The 24,843-nt window shown below is 42.4% G+C and overlaps 1 protein-coding gene across 9 annotated transcripts in view; it reads left to right on the top strand.

Annotated features, from left to right (window-relative positions):
* The window catches only part of szt2 (SZT2 subunit of KICSTOR complex), a 201,433-nt gene that overhangs the window by 76,349 nt on the left and 100,241 nt on the right, over positions 1-24,843 (top strand). For all 9 annotated transcript variants that reach the window (XR_004929430.1, XM_036131637.1, XM_036131636.1 and 6 more), the window contains 8 exons: positions 4,296-4,431; positions 5,496-5,612; positions 5,719-5,788; positions 6,102-6,287; positions 11,187-11,408; positions 17,835-18,096; positions 18,394-18,468; positions 24,687-24,825. Coding sequence is in view for 8 of the 9 variants with exons in the window: in XM_036131637.1 (XP_035987530.1) it covers positions 4,296-4,431; positions 5,496-5,612; positions 5,719-5,788; positions 6,102-6,287; positions 11,187-11,408; positions 17,835-18,096; positions 18,394-18,468; positions 24,687-24,825 (1,207 nt within the window). In the remaining variant the exon portion in view is untranslated. The remainder of the gene's footprint in view (positions 1-4,295; positions 4,432-5,495; positions 5,613-5,718; positions 5,789-6,101; positions 6,288-11,186; positions 11,409-17,834; positions 18,097-18,393; positions 18,469-24,686; positions 24,826-24,843) is intronic.

The raw sequence follows: 24,843 nt of genomic DNA, 5'->3' as shown, positions 1-24,843 counted from the left end.
CCACCTCTGTCCTTTATTGACCTTAGCGCGCACTCAGCCGAGGTCTGGGGGTTGGTGGACCCTCCTTCACATTCCTTAGGAATCTCCAATATAATCTGAAACTACACGACAATCTTCAGATGTCAAATTTCGTGTGCCACCTGTGAATCCCGGGAGGTTGACGTCGCACCCCCAAAAAACTCCTTCCAGTCAGAGAATGCATCCTCTAATCTCTAATGAAATTAACTGAACACTCCAACAAGAAACAAACATCAAAACTTTACCTCATGTCAATTTAGTCTGTGCACAGATTTCAGCCAATTAGCTTTGCGCCGCTGAGCGGGGGGGGGAGACAAGCTTTGCGCCGCTGAGCGGAGCGGGGGGGGGAGACAAACTTTGCGCCGCTGACTGGCTGAGCGGAGCGGGGGGGAGACAAGCTTTGCGCTGCTGAGAGGCTGAGCGGAGCGGGGGGGAGATGCGCGCATATCGAGTTAGTTTTATTTTTTTATTATTATTTTTTTGGAATTTCGGCGAGGCGGTAGCGTGAGGGAAACCCTACAATGTTACTTACAATCGCATCAGCAGAAACGCGAGGTCCGCGTCAGCTTTGCAGCCTTCTATGTTCACCCGTGTACGACTCCTCTCTCTGTCCAGAGCCCTTTTCCTCTTTCCTGCCTGCTCCGACATGGGCTTTCGCTGTTTTGTCGCTTGTTCCGCCATGATAACTGCACAAATATCGCCACTGCGCTAGCAACGAGCACACCTTTCACTGCGGGCGTGTAGCAGTTGTCGCCGTAAAGCAAGACCGACTCTCGCAATGCACACGAGACTACTGAGCCTGTGAGTGCGGGCCGAGTGCTCCTGCAATTGCAAGTGCGGTATTTCCCCCACAGACCACCAGGGCGGCCGAGAAAACCTTAGTTCAACCTGAAATGACTCATTTAATCATCCAAAACGGTATGGAACATATTAATTAACTGAAAAATGTTGCATAGTATGCCTTTAAGTCCTGGAGGAAACACCATCAGGTCGTTTTACAGCACCCATTCTACTCCAAAGCACCTCTGAAGCTGCTCTGCTCCACCTTCACTCTTCTTGTAATTAATTCCTCTCCCAGTTCCTCTTCAATAGATTGCATTCTCATGTCAAAAATCCTGCACCCTGTTTTTCTATTTTATCTAACATTTACTGATATGTACATTCCCCTTTTGGAATAAAAATTAATTTTTGTTAGTTCTCTCCTGCTTCTGGGTTTATTTTGTTTCTAGGTTCTGTCTTGTTTTAGGTTCCTGTTTAGTCTGTGTATGGTTTTAAGTTTTCCGGTCTTCGTATTAGTCCTTATCTTTGTTCTGTGCTTTGTGTTATCCTCAGTCTTAGGTTTATTTTTCTGTCAGCGTCGTCATTTCTTCCACCTGCCTATGGTTAATTAGTTCCCTCTGCTCACCTGTTTGCCTGTTTATTTAAGCCTCACTCCCTCCTCAGTTATATTTTTGTTCGTTTGTTGTTGGTAAGAGCTCAGCACCTTGATTCTGTGTTGGATTACCTGTTTCTGTTTATTCTGCCCAGTCTGTTTGCCTGTTCCCGTCCAGCTTGTTTGGATGTCTGCCTTACTTCTTTTTGGATCCTGTTTCATGTTCACCTGTCTTCCAATAAATCCAGTTAAAGGAATAACTGTGTTCTGCTGAATATCAGGTTCAGCTCCACACCCATCATTACATAAGAAGCCGTCAAAAAGAGTCAATTCAACTGCAAAGGCTAATCTTTGGTGAAGTAGGAAAAAACACTTTCTCGAATCCTGAATCCAACTCAAAATATTATTCAAGTTTATCATACCTGATATTTTCATGAGGTCCCTCAAAGGTTGCGTGAGATTAACGTACCCACCATGTAGTTGTGAAAGCAGCCAAACTGTAGTTTGGGTTTGTTAGAACGCTTTGCTTGTTATTGGAGGAAAGCCCAGGAAAGACACGTTCCCTGGCAAATTGCAAATTTATCTTTATATGTAAGTGGAACACATTACAGTATTCCCACCTCCATGGACCTTCTGCTGCTTAATGATGATCAGTACGTTCCCGGCCATGGTAACATTTCAAACTCATGTTTGAAATAAACTTATCAGTTACATCACAAACAATTTAAAAGGTATTAGTATATTTTAAAACAACAAACACATACATATTCCTAAATTTTGACTGTCTGTATTTTACCTTAAAGAATCTTGATACCAGTCTGTGTGGTTCCTGTCATAGAACAGAGTGACGTGTGGCGGGTCAGGTGGGAGGAAGAGCAGTAACCCAGACGTTACATCTTTCATAGCTGGAGAGAACACTAGTTGTAGCAGGCTCTGTTCACAGTCCTCCATAGATGTCAGCAATTCTTTCTCCCCCTCAGGTCACAACAGCAGACACTTACATACTTCTATCAGTATCATATTCAGTGACAGTCTTAGTCCACAACCCAGAGGCCCATATGTAGCTCCAGTGTCCACCAAAAGTTCATGCAGTCTTTTCCGCTGACAGCTCGGAGTCTGCAGTGCTCATGCAGCTGGCCATGCTCAGGGGTGTGCCATCAGAAGAGTTATCCCCTTGCTGGGGTACTGACCTTGTGGAGTTGAGGTCATGTTAGGATTTGATTGCTCCATACAAGGCTGACCTGCTGCTGGGGTGACACAGCCCACAGTTGTCCAATGTCCAGGACAATCCCAGTTGTATGTCGATGGGTACTTTATCATGTCCACCATATCAGCTTCAAACACTCTTCTATCACGCCCTGGTTCAATACTCGACGCCACACTGACCACCAAACTGTCATCTGCTTCCACGTTCAGTAACCAACAGACCTGTAAATATATAAAGAATAGAGAAAAGGAGGCTATAGGCAAGCCTCCTCCTTGGAGGAGGCTTGCCTATTGTAATGCAAAACTGGAGAACAGTAGACTAGAGAACAGTAGAAATCAGTAGAGTGAGAAAAATAGGCCCTGATGTCCTCCAGTTGCCTAAGCCTATAGCACCATAACTATAGATGTAGCTCAGGGTAACATGAGCCACTCTAACTATAAGCTTTGTCAAAAAGGAAAGTTTTAAGATTAGTCTTAAAAGTAGACAAGGTGTCTGCCTCACGGACCAAAACTGGGAGTTGGTTCCACAGGAGAGGAGCCTGATAGCTAAAGGATCTGCCTCCCATTCTACTTTTAGAGACTCTAGGAACCACCAGCAGACCTGCAGTCTGAGAGCGAAGTGCTCTGTTAGGAACATACGGGTAATCAGAGCTCTGATATATGATGGGGCTTGAGAAGAAGAATTTTAAATTCTTAAATATGATCCCTCTTGTTGATTTTCATCAGAACTCTTGCTGCAGCATTTTGGATCAGCTGAAGACTTCGATCTGCATTTTGTGGACTTCTTGATAGTAAAGAATTACAATAGTCCAGCCTTGAAGTAACAAATGCACGGACTAGTTTTTCAGCATCACCCCTAGACAGAATGTTTCTAATTTTGGCAATATTCCTGAGGTGAAAAAAGGAAACTCTGGAACCCTGTTTAATATGGGATTTAAATGACATGTCTTGGTCGAAAACAACACCAAGATTTTTTACTTTATTTCCAGAGGCCAAAGATTACAACTTCTGTCTTGTCAGAATTTAAATGCAGGAAATTTAAAGTCATCTAGCTTTTGATGTCATCAAGACATGACTGCAGTCGAAGTAACTGACTGGAATCTGTCCGACAGATAAGATTTAAATTTGGACATGCACACACAAACACATTATAAAAAAAACGTTACATTATAAAGGGGCAGGTGCTCAAGCACCCTCTGCCCCCCCTCTGCACATCATATGTTCAAAACACTTCACTGGGATTGTAACTCAGGCCCAACAGAGATGTCACTTTCTAAGAAAGGAGATGTGGTTCTTTTGCATGCACTAATGTGGAAAAAAAGTGGACACATTATTTAGTGCATGTTGCTTGCCCAAATTTTTCTGCAGTGGTGTGAGAGAAAACTAAAGTCACACAGCTTAAGTTACCTCAAGGTGTTGTTCCCTAGGGTTCTACGTGTCCAGAGGTCATTGGCTCTTAATGCTCTGCTCCTGCCTCTGGAGCTTTCAATGTTCATAGGGTTTTGTTTTGTGACTTTTATGAAAACTTTAGAACTCAAGGCTGCACTTACTTTCACCTGGCAAGTATGTGGTGAAAAGGTTCATATTTCTTAGATTTAAAGTCCAGAAATATACTATTTCAACTCTTTAAACAAACTGTATTTAGTAATACCAGTATTAAAAAGGTGGAATCAGACTTTTGTAATGTGGCTGCTTTCAGGTGAGCTGATCTCCTGTTTGGAGAATTCAGAGACACTGCAGTCTATTGACCTTACTGAGCTCTCAGTAACGCTGGACGTGTTTGTGCTGACGCTGCCCCTGGAGATTGAAGTCATGGCTGATTACCATCATAACAGGTGAGTCAGAGGGTTGGCAAAAGTCTGGCCTTTTTCAGTTTCTGGAAAACATTTAATACCCCTTAAAGCTGGCAGGCTACTTGTAGCGATGGGTCTACAAAAGGGTAACTTGCTCCTTCAGTCCTGGTTATTGAGATTGTGTGATAACTCTCTGTTGGTGTCTTGCTTTCCACAGAGTTCTGTTTATGCCTCCCTCACAGTCTGTTCAAAGTATGCTTCTGCTGATCAGAGTTGTGTCTGTGAGTTGAAAGTGAAATCTGTTCGTTCAAAACGATGCATAAAGGGAAATGCTGTAGCCACGGTTCCCTTCTGATAGGCCCGTTTACACTACACTTTTTTAACCGAGCCGAGACCAGTCCGAGCTCGGTAACCGAGATAACTCTTGTGTGTAAGTGGTCAGCAGACTAAACCGGACCGCGCTAACTGCAGACCAGTTCCTGAGTAGGTCTCGGCCTGGTTTTATTTTTTGGCCTGGTCTTCTGATAAAGAGCGCATGAGCAGACCGCGTCATGCCCTTACAGTCAGCTGACTGTCCGCGTTTTTTCCGGCAGTTTGGCTGCACGTCCCGATTCACACTCCATTCAGACAAATTTCAGACATTCATAATAATACTAGCTTCCTTACCGTGCCACACGGTTTCCAGAGATGAATCTGCTTAGCAGCGCAATGAACCTCAGCGTCTGTCGTTGTTTCCTGCGTCTGTAAATTCTTATTAGACATTCATTTTTCTCATCCACTTCCCAAAAAGCCAACTTTCTCAAGTAAATTCACCAATGGTTGCCTTCTTCCCCTGACTCTCCGCAAACACCGAAATATCACAATATCAAGCATAACATCCTGAATGTTACGGGCGCCGCCGTTTTGATTTGCTGCTTTTGCCTTCAATCCCAGAGAGCGGTAGTACCGCAGATCGCCACTAGGGGGCGAGGAGCAACCAAGGAACCGAGATAAGATTTGTGTGTAAACGGGTCGGCTTGGCTTGGATAACTGATCCAAGCTCGGACTGGTCTCGGCATGGCTCGGTTTTTAGGTGTAGTGTAAACGGGCCTGATGTCTGCATTCAGGTACACATCAGAGAGCAGCGTCTCCCTGAATCGTTCACCAGGACAGCCCTCTTCCTATCGCTCTGACGAGGAGCTGATGACAGCGCTGGATGGTCTCAGGGGAGCTGGGGATGAGAGGTGAGGCTTTTCTCACCACAGACCTGTGTCACGCAACACAACACTGCTCAGATGAAATACTGAAAATCTCTTTGATGGGTGTGATCGTTCGGTTGTCTCCACTTAGGGTCCCCGGTGATCCCTTATCCAAATTCCCGCTTCCTCACAAATTAGCAATTCTGGCTACGCTTGATGAGGTGAGAACTGTCTTATTCAATACATTTGAATATATCTGAAAAGTCATTCAACACAGACAGATGGTCTTGGTTCCTGTTATCTATGATGCTTTTCTGCTAACAACAAACAAAAACATTTTACATTAGGATATTAAATCAGACAAATAAAACATTTTTAACACCTGCTTAAAGGTTATTTTCAAAAGGTGCTTTTATCCTGATAAACAAGCCTCTCTGTGACATGTTCTAATTTACTGAATGAGACTTTATAGATAAGCATATGCATAGGCACAGCGAGTACAGAAGTTTCTTTGTTGTTGTCCATGTGCTTCAGATCCGTTGGCTGCTGGAGGATGAGATTGTTTCTGCTCTGTGTCACTCTCGGGTCATCAACTCGGCCACGCTGCTGAAGGTAGCAGAGCATGTTTTACGTTCCAGCGGTCGACCACACTGCCACTGTGAAGATGTTCCGCTTCAGTTTGTCTTCGGGCCTGAGCAATCTCTGGAAAAATTCAAAGAGGCAAGACCCACAACAATCCCTATAAGGAATCTCAGCTAATGAGATTCATGTTGCATACCATGCTCCTATACCCCTCTCCTACAAATGGTGGCTGCACTTTGCAAATTCAATGTTGAAAGCAGCAATTTCACTCATGTTTGCTCTGTGTGATTAAGCCCTAGGGGCCACACGTTCCCTTCAGCAACTCGAAGTAAAGCAAAGCAAATCTTCCTAGCTGTAGCAGAGAACCAACGAAGCAAAGACAGCTTTCTGAAGACCCAACTCTTCTCTCCACATGGAGAACATTCATAAAAGATGTTATTTGTGTTACATATCCTTGCTAATGATAGATTAGTTTTTTTTTTTTTAAAAAGCTGTCTACCTATTTTTGTTAATTTAATCTCATTTGTGGTTTTCCTCTAGCTGCAACTATCCTTTACAAAGTACCCCATATTTTGGAACATAAGGCGCATCGGATTATGAGACGTACCAAATACTCCTCCCAAGTGTGTAATATCATTCTGCCCCTTCACGTCCACAGCTCTCTATCTGTCTCTGTCAGGAGGACATATTAGTTGGACTACACTGCCCTGTTTTTAACATAAGGCCAAAATAAATTTAACTTTTATACTGAATTAACTTACTAGGTTTATTGTTACTAGCGTGTATTCTGGGCTCGGGCTGCCTAAAGGCTCTCACATTCTCAGGCGTACAGTGTGAATACTGTGAGCTTGGCGGACTCTGCGCTGATTCTCTGTGGACGTCTTTCCCTTCATAGTTGAGCGTACTGTTGCCTACATTTCTTGAGGCAAATTCCTACAATTCCCACACTTTCTGCCAGTGGGACGAAGCGATGGAACAGATGGTAAAATGTAGGGCTGCAACTAACGATTATTTTAATAATCGATTAATCAGTCAATTATTTTTACAATTAATCGACGAATCGGATGAGAAAAAAAGTTGTATCTACATTTCTTTTTTCCAACATGTAACATTTGGAATGAAAGGGCTAATAAGGGCACAGAACACTAGTTGCTACTTAGGTGTTCTGTTACAGTAATATTAGGTAATAAATAATTTTGCTTTTATGTTGACTAGATTGTTAGTCAATCATTTAATAGTCAATGTTGTCTATATGAACAGCTATTTAACACAGCAGCAGTGAAACTGTAAAACTGGGGTGTCAATGCACTTTGGTTGAACCTCACTCTTGAACTAATGCATCTAGGGAAATAACTGGGCATACCAATGCAACTAGTGCAAAAACACCACTTCTGAGGATCAGAAAAACCACCAGCCCATTTCATAGGGTGTTTCAGCCCAAGCTGCATTTTATGTAAATACTGCATACTACATTTGTCCTTCTACAGATTTTTTTTGCCATTTTGTTCTTCCAAATACCTTAAATTTCTTCTGAGGGTTTTACATTTTTGAGGGTGTCCTTTACGTAGTCTTATGTCTCGTTTTTCTGTTTTTAATTTAGGTCTGCCTGTAATCATTAGGAGTGTCTCACCAAAATTTCATTATGGTTACATAACAAAGACTTGATTCTTGAAAAGTTAGTTCAAAGCCCTGCTCCGCTCTCCCATACAGTACCTTCACTCAGACTTTGTCAGCAAATTAAAACTTAAAGCTTAATCAACAAATTGTTACCACCAGAATAAAATTGTATTCTGATGAGAGGGCTAGTTTATGATCCATAATCTGATCAGGGTCTGTCTAAACACTTGCGATTAACTTATGAACTTACAGCACAGAACATTTTGGAAGGATCATAATTTCCTCCCGCTCTCTCAACAGCAACAGCAGGAGTTCTCCACCACTCTCAGAACCTGGTGCGGGTCTATTATGTATAGAAGTACAAAACCTCTACTGTTGTCTTATGGGAATTCATCAACTCTGCTAATATCAGAGAGTTTCTATTTTGCATAAAGCTTGGTACGAGTAAACACACGTCATGGTCGGATTAGTTGATTTTCAGCCCATATAAACAGTGCATTCGGAATACTTTTCTTTTAATCCGAACCAATTTTAATCACATCTGGGAAAGTTACGCATGTAAACGAGCTACAGTCATTAACCAGCTAACAGCTGCATTAGATGAGCTACCAGACTGACATTCAGGCGGCCCCTGAAGCTCAACTTCAGCTGCGCAGGACTCCGCTCACAAACCCAGAGCCAAGCGCTGTTCACGTTTCCTCACTTTGAAAATGAACAAATGTTAGATATAGTAACGACTTACCCTGCTTTTTAGCTCTCTTCACCCTCATCAATTAATCCATGTTATTTTAAGTCCTGTGTCACTGTGGTGCTCTTGTCATTTGTATAATTTACTACAGAAAAGCAGTATTTAAAAATGCCGCTTCCACTGCGCCTCGCTGCGTTTAGAATCAGAATCAGATATACTTTGATGATCTCAGGGTGAAATTACTTTTGTTACATGCTCCAGAATACACACATTGTTATATATATATTTACAGCATTCCACACAAGGTATTACCATATCACAAGGTATTACCATATCACTTCACCTTGGGAATCCAAGTGGAGTGATGGTGACTTGTGCAAGAACAGTGCAGAGAATGCATAAATGACAGTTACAGAGGAGGGGGGGGGGGGGGGTTAGAATAATTGAGGGAGGCATTGTAAAGATTGATGGCCACAGGCAGGAATGATTTCCTGTGGTGCTCAGTGGTGCATCTGGGTAAGAGGAGCCTTCTGCTAAAAGAGCTCATCTGTTGGGTCAGTATGTCATGGAGAGGGTGTGTGACATTGTCTAAGATGGACTGTAGCCTGGACAGCATCCTCCTCTCTGCCACTGTCGTCAAAGTGTCCAGCTCCTCCCCCACAACATCAGCAGCCCTCCTGATCACTTTGTTTAGTCTGTTGTTGTCAGCAGCCCACAGCCCACTGCCCCAGCATGTGACAGCAAAGAAGAGCGTGCCGGCAACAACAGATTCATAAAACATCCTCAACAGCGTCCCACAGATGTTAAAGGACCTCAGCCTCCTCAGGAAGAAGAGTCGGCTTTGGCCCTTTTTGTAGACCGCCTCGGTGTTCCTGGTCCTGTCAAGCTTATAGTTAAAGTACACTCCAAGGTACTTATACTCCTCCATAGTGTCAACAGGGACCCCCTGGATGGAAACAGGGGTCACAGGTGTTTTTGTCCTCCTCAGATCCACTATTAGCTCCTTAGTCTTTGTCACGTTGAGCTGCAGATGGTTCAGCTCACTTCAAGTGACAAAGTTGCCCACCACTGACCTATATTCACTCTCATCACCCCCTTCAATTCAACCAACTATTGCTGAGTCATCAGAAAAATTCTGAAGGTGACAGGACTCAGTGCAGTAGTTGAAGCCTGAGGTGAAAAGGGTGAAGAGGAAGAGGGAGAGGACAGTCCCATGAGAAGCCCCAGTGTTGCTGACCACCCTGTCAGACACACAGTTCTGTAGGCGTACATACTGTGGTCTGCCCGTCAGGTAATCAACAATCCAGGACACGATGGGTGCCTCCACCTGCATCGCCATCATCTTCTCACCCAGTAGAGCCGGGCAGATGGTGTTGAAGGCACTGGAGAAATCAAAGAACATGATTCTCACAGTGCTCGCCGGCTTGTCCAGATGATTGTAGACTCTGTTCAGCAGGTAGATGATGCTGTCCTCAACTCCCAGGCGGGGCTGGTAGGCGAACTGTAGTGGATCAGTGAAGGGCCTGAGCATTTACATCGCTCTGCAGCCAGTCAGTCAGCTAGTGTCCTTCTTCTTGGGTTTATTGGTGGTTAGCAAACATGTTTTTTGTGTGCGTTACCGCTGATTAGGAGTGTCTGAAAGCTAGCGTTGACGACCGCCTGCATGAGGTAAACAGCTCCGCGACATGGCGAATGACGCAATAATTGTGCCACATAACAAATCGATAACGAAATTCGTTGCCAATGCTTTTAATTGTCGATTTTATTTTAATTTTATCGATTCGTTGTTGCAAGCCTAGTAAAGAGCCTAGTAAAGAGCCGTTTCTTTTCCAGCAGGCTTTCACCGCACACCTGTCAGTGAGAACAGAGAGGGACTGTGATGCCGCGCGTCCTTGCGACGCCTGCTTGGAGCAGCTCAGTGTATCAAGCTCAGTGTCACATATAAAACAGTTTGATGTAAAGACTTCTTGCTGTTGAGAAGTTTATATTGTGAGACGTACCTTTATGCGCACAGTCAGCCTTGAGTATGCCTCGCGTATGTGCGCACCTCCACAGAGTGAACTACGCCGGAGAATGTGGGGGCATTTACATGAGTTACTTCTAGTTTCAACATTACAGTCAGTTAGTATTAGAGATAGCTCAGGGGTCCAATCAGGTAGTGACACAGTGTACCGTATATCCGACTATCCATTGAGCAGAGCAGCTTTGATGCTTACCTAAGTCGTACTTACACATTTTAACAGATTTTTGAGCGCATTGTACCACATAAAATTGGGCAGTAAGCACAATGGTAATCATATATAAGGCGCACCATCAATTTTTGAGAAGATTTAAGGATTTTATGTGCGCCTTATACTCTGAAAAATACGGTACACTTAGTGATTTTTATCAGGAAACCAACAGGAGCTTTTAATGTTTGGCTTTTTGTATGAAACATCCAAAGTATGAAAACAAGACCCTCAATTTGTTCAGATCAATGAATTTGGAAGACAACATTCCTCTGCACCACCGATTGATGCAAGGTCTACATTTATTCTTTTTATTGAAGTCTGTTCAGTTTTTCTTTCTGAAACAAAGACTCTTCCACTTCAGTACAGAAGTAGTATGCCACAACAATAAATAAATATGTCTAAATTTTCTCTCATAAAGCATCCAGGTTATTTTAATGGTTGCCCGGGAGACGGATGGGTGCAGAAAGGTGATGTATGATGGGATGTTATCTGACTGTGCAGGAGTTCTGCAGACTGTCATTCTCTGGCTACGTTTTGAATGGAGTACAGGACAGCTTCTACTACATGTCCCTAAGCAGACATCACCCACAGAGGATCCAGGCCACCAAGAGGTTGTCAGAGACCACCACATCTCCCCCGCAAGACTCTAGGCGCTGCAGCTCTGGAGCCCACATGGAAGCTATAACGTTGGAGAGTGAATCAGAGTCTGGAAACATCAAGGAGGTCAGATACTTCATTTCTTTTTACCAAGGAACTTTTAAATTTTCTGTCAGGCTTTCTTATCTGTCCTTTGCATAAACCCTTGAATTAAAGTCTTTCATGTTTTACTCTAGCTTTGGGCCAGTTTCTAAAGTTTGACTGATCTTTATGAGTAAATTCAGTCCATTTAGCATTTAATGTTCTTGAATGTAAATGTAAATGCATCTAAAGCAGTAAAGCCAGGTGGCCCGCCAGGCTTATAATATGGTGGGGGAAACCCTGGGTATTTGGTTTGTTGTGTGGTAGTGGCAGTGCTCCCAAAGCATGTGATATTAATTCTGTCTGGGATACCTACTTGGTCATTTAAGCATTTCTCTTTAATGACCGCCCCATGTTCTCCCATCAGAACAGACTCCACAGACGTCGTTGCAGCCAGGAGACGCTCAGTGCTCCGGACTCATTGGGAGTTTTTAGTGCAGCCATCCTCTGAAACTGACCCTGTTTACAAAATGCAGAAACATTTACCAAGGCAGGTAAATTTAAAGTGCAACTCTGAGCTCCAGGTGGGAGTGTGAGTTTACCTGCTTGCAAACCCAGGTAACTTTGAGCTGAATGCAAAGGAGCAACGACTAGCTAGGAGAGACATTAAAGGAGGCTGCACACTTAGTTGTACTGTGACTATCAGCAGACATTTAAAACTACAGTCGAACGCACTTATTGGCTATTTTTTGTGGCAAATTCCTACATTTCCCACAGCAGACATCCACCTTACACCTGTCAGTCCGTGGTGCAGAGAGGCTGGCGCTGCAGGAGTTTGTGAGTCACAGCAGCCTCGGAGACTTCTTCCTGCCGAGCAGTTTATAGTGATGTCACATACATGCTAAAATTGAGCTCTGTGCGTACCTGTCCACGGACTCATGTCCGCCTTATTATTCAATTCAATTAAATTTTATTTATATAGCGCCAATGCATGAAACATGTCATCTCGAGGCACTTTACAAAGTTAGAATTAATCATATTATACAGATTGGTCAAAAATTTCCTATATAAGGGAACCAGTTGATTGCATCAAAGTCCCGACAAGCAGCATTCACTCATGAAGAAGCGTAGAGCTACAGGGAGAGTCGTCTGCATTGTCCATGGCTTTGCAGCAATCCCTCATACTGAGCAAGCATGAAGCGACAGCGGAAAGAAAAACCAACCATTAGCGGGAAGGAAAACCTCCGGCAGAACCGGGCTCAGTATGAAATGTCATCTGCCTCGACCGACTGGGGGTTACAGAAGACAGAGCAGAGACACAACAAGACAGACAAAAAGCACAGAATAATAGCGGTTGATCTGTCTTCCTTGGATAATGTCACAGTTAACAGAACGTCAGACCAAGTGTACCTACTATGAAGAAAAAAGAGAGAGAACAAAAGGTTAAAAGCTGAAATGACGACAGTCATTTTAATGTAATGCAATGCAAAACTGGAGAACAGTAGACTGGAGAACAGTAGAAATCAGTAGAGTGAGAAAAATAGGCCCTGATGTCCTCCAGTAGCCTAAGCCTATAGCAGCACAACTATATATGTAGCTCAGGGTAATATGAGCCACTCTAACTATAAGCTTTGTCAAAAAGGAAAGTTTTAAGATTAGTCTTAAAAGTAGACAAGGTGTCTGCCTCACGGACCAAAACTGGGAGTTGGTTCCACAGGAGAGGAGCCTGATAGCTAAAGGATCTGCCTCCCATTCTACTTTTAGAGACTCTTGGAACCACCAGCAGACCTGCAGTCTGAGAACGAAGTACTCTGTTAGGAACATACGGGGTAATCAGAGCTCTGATATATGATGGAGCTTGATTATTAAGGGCTTTATACGTTAGAAGAAGAATTTTAAATTCTATTCTTGATTTAACAGAAAGCCAATAAAGGGAAGCTAAAATTGGAGAAATATGATCCCTCTTGTTGATTTTCATCAGAACTCTTGCTGCAGCATTTTGGATCAGCTGAAGACTTCGAACTGCATTTTGTGGACTTCCTGATAGTAAAGACTTACAATAGTCCAGCCTTGAAGTAACAAATGCATGGACTAGTTTTTCAGCATCACCCCTGGACAGAATGTTTCTAGTTTTGGTGATATTCCTGAGGTGAACAAAGGAAACTCTGGAACCCTGTTTAATATGGGATTTAAATGACATGTCTTGGTCAAAAACAACACCAAGATTTTTAACTTTATTTCCAGAGGCCAATTTAATGCCATCCAGATTAAGTGATTGATTAAGAAGTTTATTTTTTGAGGACTCTGGTCCAAAGATTACAACTTCTGTCTTGTCAGAATTTATATGCAGGAAATTTAAAGTCATCCAGCTTTTGATGTCATCAAGACATCAACAGCTGGAGTGACTGTGGCTTGATGGCTTGAGTAGTCGTCTGGCAATCAGAAAGTTGTGGGTTCGATTCCAGCTTCCCCACATGTCGATGTGCCCCTGGGCAAGGCACTTAACCCCAAATTGCCTACCGAGCTCCGTCTCGGTGTATGGGGAGTGTTGGCCTAGTGGTTAGAGCAGCGCGCTTGCACTCAGCGAAGGAGTACCCGGTTTGATCCCCAGCGCCTGCACTCTGGGTCCCTGAGCAAGACCCTTAACCCCAGAACGCTTCCCGGCGCCGCACATGGCAGCCCACTGCTCCACAAGGGTGATGGGTTAAAAGCAGAGAACAAATTTTGTTGTAATGTATGTTTCAATGACAATAAAGATGATACTACTATACTACTACTACTACTACATGACTACAGTCGAAGTAACTGATTGGATTCATCAGGATTTATGGATAAATATAGCTGAGTGTCATCAGCATAACAGTGGAAATTAATCCCATGCTGTCTGATAATTTTGCCAATCAGAAGCATATATATATATATATATAGTAAAAAGAATTGGTCCAAGGACTGAACCCTGTGGTACTCCACAGGTGAGCCTAGAGTTTGAGGAAAATGTATTATTAACGTGAACAAATTGGAATCTGTCCGACAGATAAGATTTAAACCAGCCTAATGCTTTCCCCTTAATCCATACCGTATGCTCAAGTCTTTGTAGGAGAATATTGTGATCAACTGTGTCAAATGCAGCACTGAGATCTAACAGGACAAGTATAGACACAAGTCCATTATCTGAGGCCATGAGAATATCATTAGTGACCTTCACCAGAGCTGTTTCAGTGCTATGATGAGCTCTAAAGCCTGACTGAAATTCCTCAAGTAGGTCATTACTTTGTAAATGTTCACATAGTTGATTAGCAACTACTTTCTCAAGAATTTTAGATAAGAAAAGAAGATTAGATATAGGTCTGTAATTTGTTAACTCATCTTGATCAAGAGATGGTTTCTTAAGTACAGGTTTAATAACAGCTACTTTAAAAGGCTGTTGTACATATCCATTTACCAAGGATAGATTAATCATGTCTAAAATAGGACCACTGATCAAAGGAAATACCTCCTTAAACAACTTGGTTGGGATTGGGTCTAACATACAGGTAGAAGGTTTAGATGAAGCTAACATTTTAGATAGCTCAGAAAGCTCTACTGCTTCTAAACAGTTCAGACACTGCGCAGGTTCTAAAGATTCCTCCAACTCTGCCTCACTTACTGAGGATGAGGTAATCATGTTTGGGAGGATGCCAATTATTCTATTTTTAATGGAATCAATTTTATTTATGAAGAATCAAATAAAATCATTACTGCTAAGAGCTAAGGGAATGGATGGATCAACAGAGCTATGACTCTGAGTAAGTGTGGCAACTGTACTGAAGAGAAATCTAGGATTATTTTTGTTCTCCTTAATTAACAATGAAAAATATGCTGCTCTAACTCTGCGAAGGGTCTTGTTATACAACAATAGACTGTCCCTCCAGATTAGGTAGGATTCCTCTTGGTGTGTAGAGCGCCATTTTCTCACCATTTTCCTAACATTGTGCTCTAAGGAACGCAGCTCTGAATTAAACCAGGGAGCCAGCCTCCTGGGAATAATCACCTTCTTTTTTAAGGGAGCAACATTGACTATTGCAGAACGCAATAACGAAGTCATACCGTTAACAAAGACATCTATTTGTGAATGGGAAGAAACAACATTGCTGCTATCTGCAAGGTATTTCTGCAACACATTCTGTGTCAACATGAATGTTAAAATCACCCTTGTCAGTGTTTATCACCAAATCAGATAAGAAGTCTGACAGCTGATCCAAAAACTGAGAGCGAGGGCCTGGTGGACGATACAAAACAACAAACAGAAGAGGTTTTATTGCTTTGCAATTTGTATGAGGGAAACTGAGGGATAAATGTTCAAAAAAACTGTAGTTATTAATTGGCCTGGTACTAACTAATAAATCAGACTGAAAGATGGTTGCCACTCCTCCTTCTCTTCCCACAGATCTGGGAATGTGGAAATTTGAATAATTGGAGGGAGTTGACTCATTTATACTAACATAGTCCTCTTGTAGCCAGGTTTCTGTGAGACAAAATAAGTCAATGTGTTTATCAGAAATCAATTAATTAACTAACAAAGTCTTTGGGGAGAGTGACCTTATATTTAATAGACCACATTTAATTGTTTTATTTTTTGGTTTTTTTGAGCCGTAATAATTTTTATTAGATTTTTATGATTTGTTCCTTTTAGATCAGGGTACCAGAGAAAATTACGGAGTCCGACATTGTTTTAGCAAACTCACACACCGAAGCAACACCAACTTTAGTGACCTCCGATCGACGTGACCAGGTGTCATTACCGCCAGCGTAAATAACAATCTTACTGTATTCACGCCTTTCCTTAGCCAGCAGTTTCAGGTAAGATTCTATGTCGCCCGTTCTGGCCCCTGGCAGGCATTTAACTATGGTCCCTGGTGTCTCTAGTGCCACGTTTCTGACTATAGAGCTCCCAGTCACCAGAGTCGGCTTCTCAACGGGTGCGTCGCTGAGTGGGGAAAATCTGTTAGAAACGCAGACAGGTTGGTGGTGACCTGGGGGCTGAATTCTAGAGAGAATTATGTGTGAGCCTACAGACAGAAACACTTCAGGATGCGATCTAGCACCTTTTAGAAAGGCTAATTTTAATAAAATTAACCGTGAACACGCACAGACGTATAATAATTTACTACATGCCCTGACGTTCTTGGGGTGGGATGCCCGACTTGTAGAATGGTAGGGGAAACACTGATAGTGATGCAGGGCAGGATTGGGGGGGGGGGGGGGGGGGGGGGGGGGGGGGGGGTTCTCACCAAAGCAGAGAAGCAATGTCAGCTGGGTGGTTGTCAAGCCTTTTCTAGTTATTAAACATAGTCCTGTTGATCTTATTATTTATACTGGTTCAAAGTTTTCTATCTAAAGAAACCCAACAGATTTATTGGAGTCATTGACTTGCAGCATTTACTCCTGGATGAGCATGAAGCCACAGCGGACATTGGCAGGCCTTTGCATTGGCAGCAATCCCTCACATTGGATGCATGTAGCGCCAGTGGAGAGGAAACATCCCCTTTCACAGGAAGAAACCTTCAGCAAAACCAGAACCAGGCTCAGTGTGAACGTCCATCTGCCACCACCCACTGGGGGTAGAGAAGACAGAGCAGAGACACAAGAAGAAAATAGAAGCACTGACCCAGGAATACTTTGTGTTGCCCCTTTTCTATTTGTACCAACCCAGGGGGGTTCCTACGGGTTGACTCACTTCTTCAGCTTTTCCATTGTTTACTATTACTATGTTTCGTATCTGCTTCCCTGTGTTTCCAAGTGCAGCAAAGGCACGAAGACATGATGTCAGTAAACTGTCAGCCTCTGATATGCTAGGTGGTTGAGTCACTGTTTGCCTAACTAGACCATGTTTTTCCCTTTATTGGTTTAGGTATATTCTTCTTCTTTGTTCACCCTTCCTCTACTTCGGCTCTGAACTTTTTTCTCGTAAACCACCTACAAGGATTCCTTTCTGAGAGCATTTTAAGTGAGAAATGTTGAAACATTAGAATCTAACCCAGACTTTTTTAGTTGTCCAGGTAAAAGTAGTTAAGTTGTTGCAGAATAAAGAGAAACTGACTTATTTTGGGAAATATGTGAATAAATAACCAGATGTTTGTAAGAAGGAGGCAGAAACCACAAGTTCAAGAAAATGTCATAATTTATCTGCAAAAACAAAAATGTAAATATGATGGAAATACCCAGATCTGCAAAGATACAAATGACTGCTTTCTGCAATATGTTTGAACCTTTTTCCGTTTGTTCCATACTTTCCTGTTTATTAGTTCTCATTTATTTCTTTACCATTGTCTTTTGATCTGTCAGAGCTCCCTATTTTACATCCACAGAACAGCTCATGAAGAAATGATGAATCATGACAATATCTCACATTTGTTTAGATGAGGTATCCCAAACTAAACAGATGATTGTAGTAAAGACATAGATTTTAACAGCAGCTCTGTCCATCTGCAGAGTGACGACAAGAAGGCCTTTAATCTTCATACAGAAGCTTTAGAGGACACAAGTGTTGCCACATCTGCTGCTGCTGCAGAAGCTGGAGAAACAGCCCGAGTCATGACACTTGACTCTGAAGACATTATTAGTACAGTTGGCGACAGGAGTCAGCCCAGCCCTCCCCAGCTTCTGCCTGATTCCTGCAATCCTGAGTCCAGTTCTCCTCCAAAAATGGCATCCAGCGTCAGCCTGGCTGATTCTGTACAGTCAGCCTCTCACAGTGAGTCTAACTTAGACATTTCACACGAGCTTTGCATTTTAACAACGTTCATAAATGTAGGTAAGATGTCATAAATAGTATACATTTAGCCAGGAAAGCTGCAACGCTGACTAAAATCGTTATGATGTTGTGGGAGAGAAGAAGAGTTGAGTATTAAAAGACGTGCACCCATCCAAATTTTGTAACATATTTCTAATTTCAGGTTTTAAATAGTTGTAAGTAGCAACATTCACACCAACTGTTCCTTTTGACACTAATAACAACCAAGTGAAGAGGATGAAATCTTGTTTTTCTCAGACTGCAGCAGACTCAGGCCGAGTCGTGTCCAGAGCGTTGTCTCCAGCCAGGGCAGTCTGGACTCAGACATGCAGGGTAAGTTCTTACCCCTGCTAAATTAGGCTCGATGCAACAATATTAAAGTATTTTAATAAGCATATTCTGTGGTTGTTCTCCTTGAGCCACAGCTGACCTCCTAGGATTTATCAGCATGAGACTGCTAGCTAACAGCTCTAAATGTGTTTCGGATGGCTGTCTGATGGTTCCATATTGGGATGGTTCAGCGGTGGCCAGTCTTAACGTCTCAGCATAGCACAAACCACAAATATTGTACTATTTATTGTATACACTTGATATTAATTATTATAGACTTTAAAAACGCCTAGAATACAGTGTGTTTACATCATCCACAGGTGTCAAACTCCAGTCCTCATGGGCAGTTGGTGTCTCTGCCTCCACACATCTCAATCACAGAATGATTGAGATGTAATTGAGTCATCTGGACACATTCAGAAGATGCGAGACCTCCAGGACTGGAATTTGACACCCCTTCTATTTTGTTACCTGTAAAGATTTCTTCTGTGGTTTTTTTTGTTTTGTTTTTTTTGTCATAGAGAATGTGGGGCTTCTGACAGAAGGTTGCATCGAGTCATTGACTTGCAGCATTCACTCCTGGATGAGCATAGATCCACAGTGGGCAGTCAATTTGCAGTCAATTAATAATAATTGCTGCAAATAGTAAAAGTTAACCTGTTTAATTTAATTAATTTCATTGACAGTGTACCAGTGATAAAAGAGTGCAGTAAAATTCAGTTCAGAATGCTAGATGCCAGAATGCCAGCTAGATGCTGGTGTTCTGCCTTAGAGCCCTGCTAATTGCATAAAGTCATGGACTTTACAACAATTCTTCCTTCTGGGCAAACATGAGGAGACTGGAAAGGAACATTTTTATTATACGTCCTTACAACTTACAATAAAAATGTTAAAATATCTAACAAACACAAAAAAAATTGCCATATTTTATGAAAATCAAACAAACCTCATTCCAAGAAGTCAAATAGCAACCCTGGAATCTTTCCACAACTCAAACAGGCCTGTAAGATTTTATGAAACACTGAGTCATTGATAGATGCCCCCCCCCCAATTTTGTTTAGTCCAGGGTCAGCCCAAGGCCTCAGGCTTAAGCTGATCAGAGTGGACGTACAATATAGTGCCTCTAGTTTAGTGTGAGTGTATGTGGGTGTGGCCTGAGTATGTATGACTGTGAGCAAGATTACCACGAATGGGGTGGATTCCTTCACTTCTTGCCTGTTTTCCGGTCAGTGGTGGCCATATGCATCTCTAAGACCTGCCAAAATGAACTGCTCTGTTGCATTTGAGAGGTTTCTCAACCACATACTAGGGATGAAAGGAAGCACAAGCACCATTTGTTGCTGTTCAAGCCGAGGAAACCACCGATGTGGCTTGTGTAATCCTGTGCATGACTGTGCTCAGGTGAGTCACCAAATGCACAGATTACGAGCCTTTGTCCTGCTAGAGGACAGGTGTGCAGAAAATATTTGAAAAACTCCTGAAAGAAAAGCTCTGGCCGTTTAAACTTCCAAAAAAACTGAATTGGCCAGACTTATGATGGAGCAGCAGTGATGAGCATTGCACCCTGTGGTGTGCAGGCCTGGTTTGAGGGAGGTCTTCCTCGTCCTCCTTAGTTTGTGCATTGCTATGCCCATCAGTTAGGCCTAATAATTCAGCAGGCATGCACATGGCTGCTGTCCTGGAGGAAGTGTGCAGCAGGAGGATTCCATTATTGGGCCAAACACACAGTGCACAATGTTTGAACCTGGAAGAAAACCTGTTTTATGCCTGTTAACATTTTCTACAGAAACGTCCAAAAACAAAACAGGCCTCAGAGAAATTGATATGGTCAGTAACTGACTTGAAGAAGTTGCTGAGGAACTAAACCCAGATGCAGGTATTCCAGCACCGCGCAGGATGCCAAGTTCAGGGCGGGCCTCGGCAGTAGCTCAGCGCTGCAAAATGATGATGGAGCAGCCAAAGGCTCACTTTGAGAACGCCCAACTCTTTAATTTGTTTCAGCTCATTTACCCGCATCTCTTCCTGGATTCTAACTCCAGTTCCCCACAGAATCAACAGGATGCAGCATGCGGACATTTCCCAATGAACTGCAAAGAAAAACTGAAAGGTGAACTGATGGTGATGCACAGCATGATCTGCAGCGTTACCTTCTCCTGTCATTGTTGAGGATGCTGAGAAAGGATGATCTGCAGATGCTTCTTCTCTAAAGTCTTTCTATTAAAGTAAATAACTATCACAACCCTGATGACATCTGCAGTCAGAAAAATGCTTTAAGAGACTGAAGAGTAACAAACTCTTTTTTTTTTCTGCTGTATCTAATATTCCCTTGAGTAGGAGATTTGTTGTTCGACAGCCTACATCCTGACATTCAACTCCCTAATGATAATTATAATGAGGTGTGCTCTACAAAAGCTGAAATAGTCAAGTGTCTGATTGGGTACACAGCTGTAAAAATATATATAAAAAAACATATTCTATATTGCAATGTTGGTAACATCACTGAGTGTTGGTGCACTTTGATGGACTTTATGTCCCTTGGGAATTGAAAACGGGGGCTATTCATTGACAGAATGATCGTTTTCAGCCTAATCTACTGTTTGCTGACATTAGTGTTCATAGAAAAGTATGTAGTTTGTTTTTAAATTAACCTTCCTATGGTGTTAGGGTCCCGACGGACCCGTTTTGAGTTTTAACATGCATAAAAGCACTTCATACATTTGTTTTTTGAGTTAAAACTTTTTGACTTTGTCAGGGACTTCCATTTAAACAAAGTAAAATCTTTTTTTTTTTTTTTTTACTAAATTATAAAGTGCTCTGGTGAAAAAAATGACTTTTGTGGTGTTCGGGTCATTTGTGATTATAAAACAATAAAAAATGCCCAAAATTAAATCATGAACACACAGTCAACCAACAGCCTCTTCCTCCAACCACTTAAGCTTCATTTAGGGGCTTTTCTCTTTGCCTTTTTGCAAGAACAAACAAAGGGAGACATGTCCAGGCTTGTCAAGCCATTTGAGTGTAGAGGTGGTGACTTGCAGAGTACACATCTCCAATTCACAGGATGCAACAATGAGGAGAAGATATGCTGTTAAAACAAAGGCCCAGGGGGCCACAAAAAAATATTAATACCAATCTTTTCATGGATAAGGGAGCCCAACCAGCTAAACAAGAGTTAAGAAAACATTGGATGATAAAAGATTGTTTTTAGGGTATTTTATGGCTGATTTAATACACGGGTCCAAAATGACCCGCTAACACTACAGATGGCAGCAGAAAGCTAACACCAGAGGAAGGTTATGAGTCAGTTCAACAAATGTGTTTTTTGATAAGAAAATAAACAATTTGGCCAAATGTGTGAAGTTGGCATGCTGCTTTTTTAAGCATCTTCAGTCTAGGTAAATTTTCTTAAAGGAGAAAATGAAACTGAAGGCTGGAGTGGCATTTTAAGCTATATTTAGATGTAAACCCCTAAAAAGGTGTCAGAGACTTGGCATTTGAGGTTAAGGGTTTGAGTTGGACAATGCAGACCACTCTTCCTGTAGCTCTACGCTTCTGCAGGAGTGAATGCTGCTTGTCGGGACTTTGAAGCAATCAACTGGTTCCCTTATATTAGAAATGTTTGACCAATCTGTATAATATGATTAATTTTGACTTTGTAAAGTGCCTCGAGATGGCATGTTTCATGAATTGGCGCTATACAGGACTGTCTCAGAAAATTAGAATATTGTGATAAAGTTCTTTATTTTCTGTAATGCAATTAAAAAACATGAAATGTCATACATTCTGGATTCATTAGAAAACAACTGAAATATCGCAAGCCTTTTATTGTTTTAATATCGCTGATTATGGCGTACAGCTGAAGAAAACTAAAAAATCATATCTCAAAATATTAGAATATTTCCTCAGACCAAGTATAAAAAAATTATAACAGCAAAACAAAATCAAACATTTAAAAATGTCCGTTAATGCACTCAGTACTTGGTTGGGAATCCTTTTGCACAGATTATTGCATCAATGCGGCATGGCATGGAGGCAATCAGCCTGTGGCATTGTTGAGGTGTTATGGATGCCCAGGATGCTTCAATAGCGGCCTTTAGCTCATTTGCATTGTTGGGTCTGGTGTCTTTCAGCTTCTTCTTCACAATACTCCACAAATTCTCTATGGGGTTCAGGTCAGGTGAATTGGCAGGCTAATCAAGGACAGTAATGCCATGGTCAGTACACCAGTTACTGGTGGTTTTGGCACTGTGGGCAGGTGCCAGATCATGCTGGAAAATTAAATCATCATCTCCATAGAGCTTTTCAGCAGATGTAAGCATGTAGTGCTCTAAAATCTCTTGGTACACAGCTGCATTTACCCTGGACTTGATGAAACACAGTGGACCAACACCAGCAGCTGACATGGCTCCCCAAACCATCGTTGACTGTGGGAACTTCACACTGGATTTCAAGCAACTTGGATTTTGCGCCTCTCCAGCCTTTCTCCAGACTCTGGCGCCTTGACTACCAAAGGACATACAAAACTTACTTTCGTCTGAAAAGAGGACTTTCGTCTGAAAAGAAGTCCTCTTTTCAGACTTTTCGTCTGAAAAGAGGACTTCTTTTCCATAGCCCAAGTCAGACGCTTCTTCCGTTGTCTTGAGTTCAGAAGTGGCTTAACCATGGGAATACGGCTATTGTAGCCTATTTCCCGGACACGTCTGTGATCAGTGGCTTTTGATACCTGGACTCCAGCTTCAGTCCACTGTCTTTGAAGCTCCCCCAAATTCTGGAAGCGGCTCTTCTTCACAATGATGTTAAGGCTGCGGTCACCTCTCTTGGTTGTGCAGCGTTTCCTGCCACATTTCCCCCTTCCAACACACTTTTTGTGAATGTGCTTTGAAACTGCACTCTGTGAGAAGCCTGCTCTTTGAGAAATTTCTTTTTGTGTCTTACCCTCCTGATGGAGGGTGTCAATGATGGTCTTCTGGACAGCAGTCAGATCAGCAGTCTTCCCCATACTTGTGATTTAGTTTACTGAACCAAGCTGAGTATTTTTCAAGGCTCAGGAAACCCTTGCAGTTGTTTCGAGTTATTGGATGATTCAAGTGATTAGTTAATTAGCCTACTAGTATACTTTTTCACGATATTCTAATATTTTGAGATAGGATATTTGGGTTTCTTAAGCTGTAAGCTATAATCAGCGATATTAAAACAATAAAAGGCTTGCAATATTTCAGTTGATATGTAATGAATCCAGAATGTATGACATTTCATGTTTTTTAATTGCATTACAGAAAATAAAGAACTTTATCACAATATTCTAATTTTCTGAGACAGTCCTGTATAAATAAGATTGAATTGAATTGAGTTCAAGTTGGGACTTACGGGTTGCATTGCCTAATTTCGGGGGCGGGTCTTGTGTCTCTTCTCCTCAGCTTGTGGTGAGTATGGGGTTAATTCAGGGGGAAAACAAAGAGCACCGCAGCCGCTGACGGACTCTTCAAACATGAATAATGTTAAGAGTAAAGAAAACCAAAGTGCACCTCATAACTGTCAGCTCCAGTGTAGGTCCAGCTGAAAACAGCAAAGACAACTACAAAAATAAACCCAAAATGCACATCTAAAAATTAAGGACACAAAGAGGAAAAGTCAGGAAAGAGCAGGACCCTACTAGAGTGACGAAAAAAGATACTAGACTAGAACAAGGATGCGGTCCCACCTCGGTTCTCGAGCAAAGGGTCAGTCAGTTTGGTCCGGACTTTGCTTCCGGACCAAACTGTGGTGGGGGAGTGGTGGCCTAGTGGTTAGAGCAGCGCGCTTGCGCTCTGAGAAGGATGCAAGTACCCGGTTCGATCCCAACTACCTGCACTCTGGGTCCCTGAGCAAGACCATTAAACCCCCGACTGCTCCCCAGGCGCCGCACAGTGGCAGCCCACGGCTCCACAAGGGGATGGGTTAAGATGCAGAAGTGAATTTCTCCATTGTGAGATCAACATGTTCAATTTATTTTATTTATTTATTTATACCAGCTGAAGATTGACAATAAAAATCTGCTCTCCCTGTACTGGTTGCAGTGCACCTGTCCACACAGATCCTCTCATGGTCTCACTTAGTTATTGTGTTTCAGGCATTTTCCTGTTTCATCTCCTGTTTCATTTCAGTTTTGCCATCTTCAGAAGTTGTAAAACTACTAAATGGAATGGCATGGATGTCACCGTTTTGTCTTTGTACCTCTGAAGGTTATGATGGCGGCAGCAGTGATTCTGAGTGTGAGAGTCCCACCCCTGATGAGCAGGAGGCCTGCTCACCTTCCATGCCGGACTTTTGGCTCATTGTTAACATCCATCAGGACAGGGTGAAGGTGTACTCTCATGCCAGGTCAGATCAGCCTTCTCA

This window comes from Fundulus heteroclitus, unplaced genomic scaffold (assembly GCF_011125445.2).
Source record: "Fundulus heteroclitus isolate FHET01 unplaced genomic scaffold, MU-UCD_Fhet_4.1 scaffold_45, whole genome shotgun sequence".
In the NCBI taxonomy this organism is placed as follows: domain Eukaryota; kingdom Metazoa; phylum Chordata; class Actinopteri; order Cyprinodontiformes; family Fundulidae; genus Fundulus; species Fundulus heteroclitus.
The sequence above is the reverse complement of the archived record's forward strand: the minus strand, read 5'-3'. Positions and strand labels throughout refer to the sequence as shown.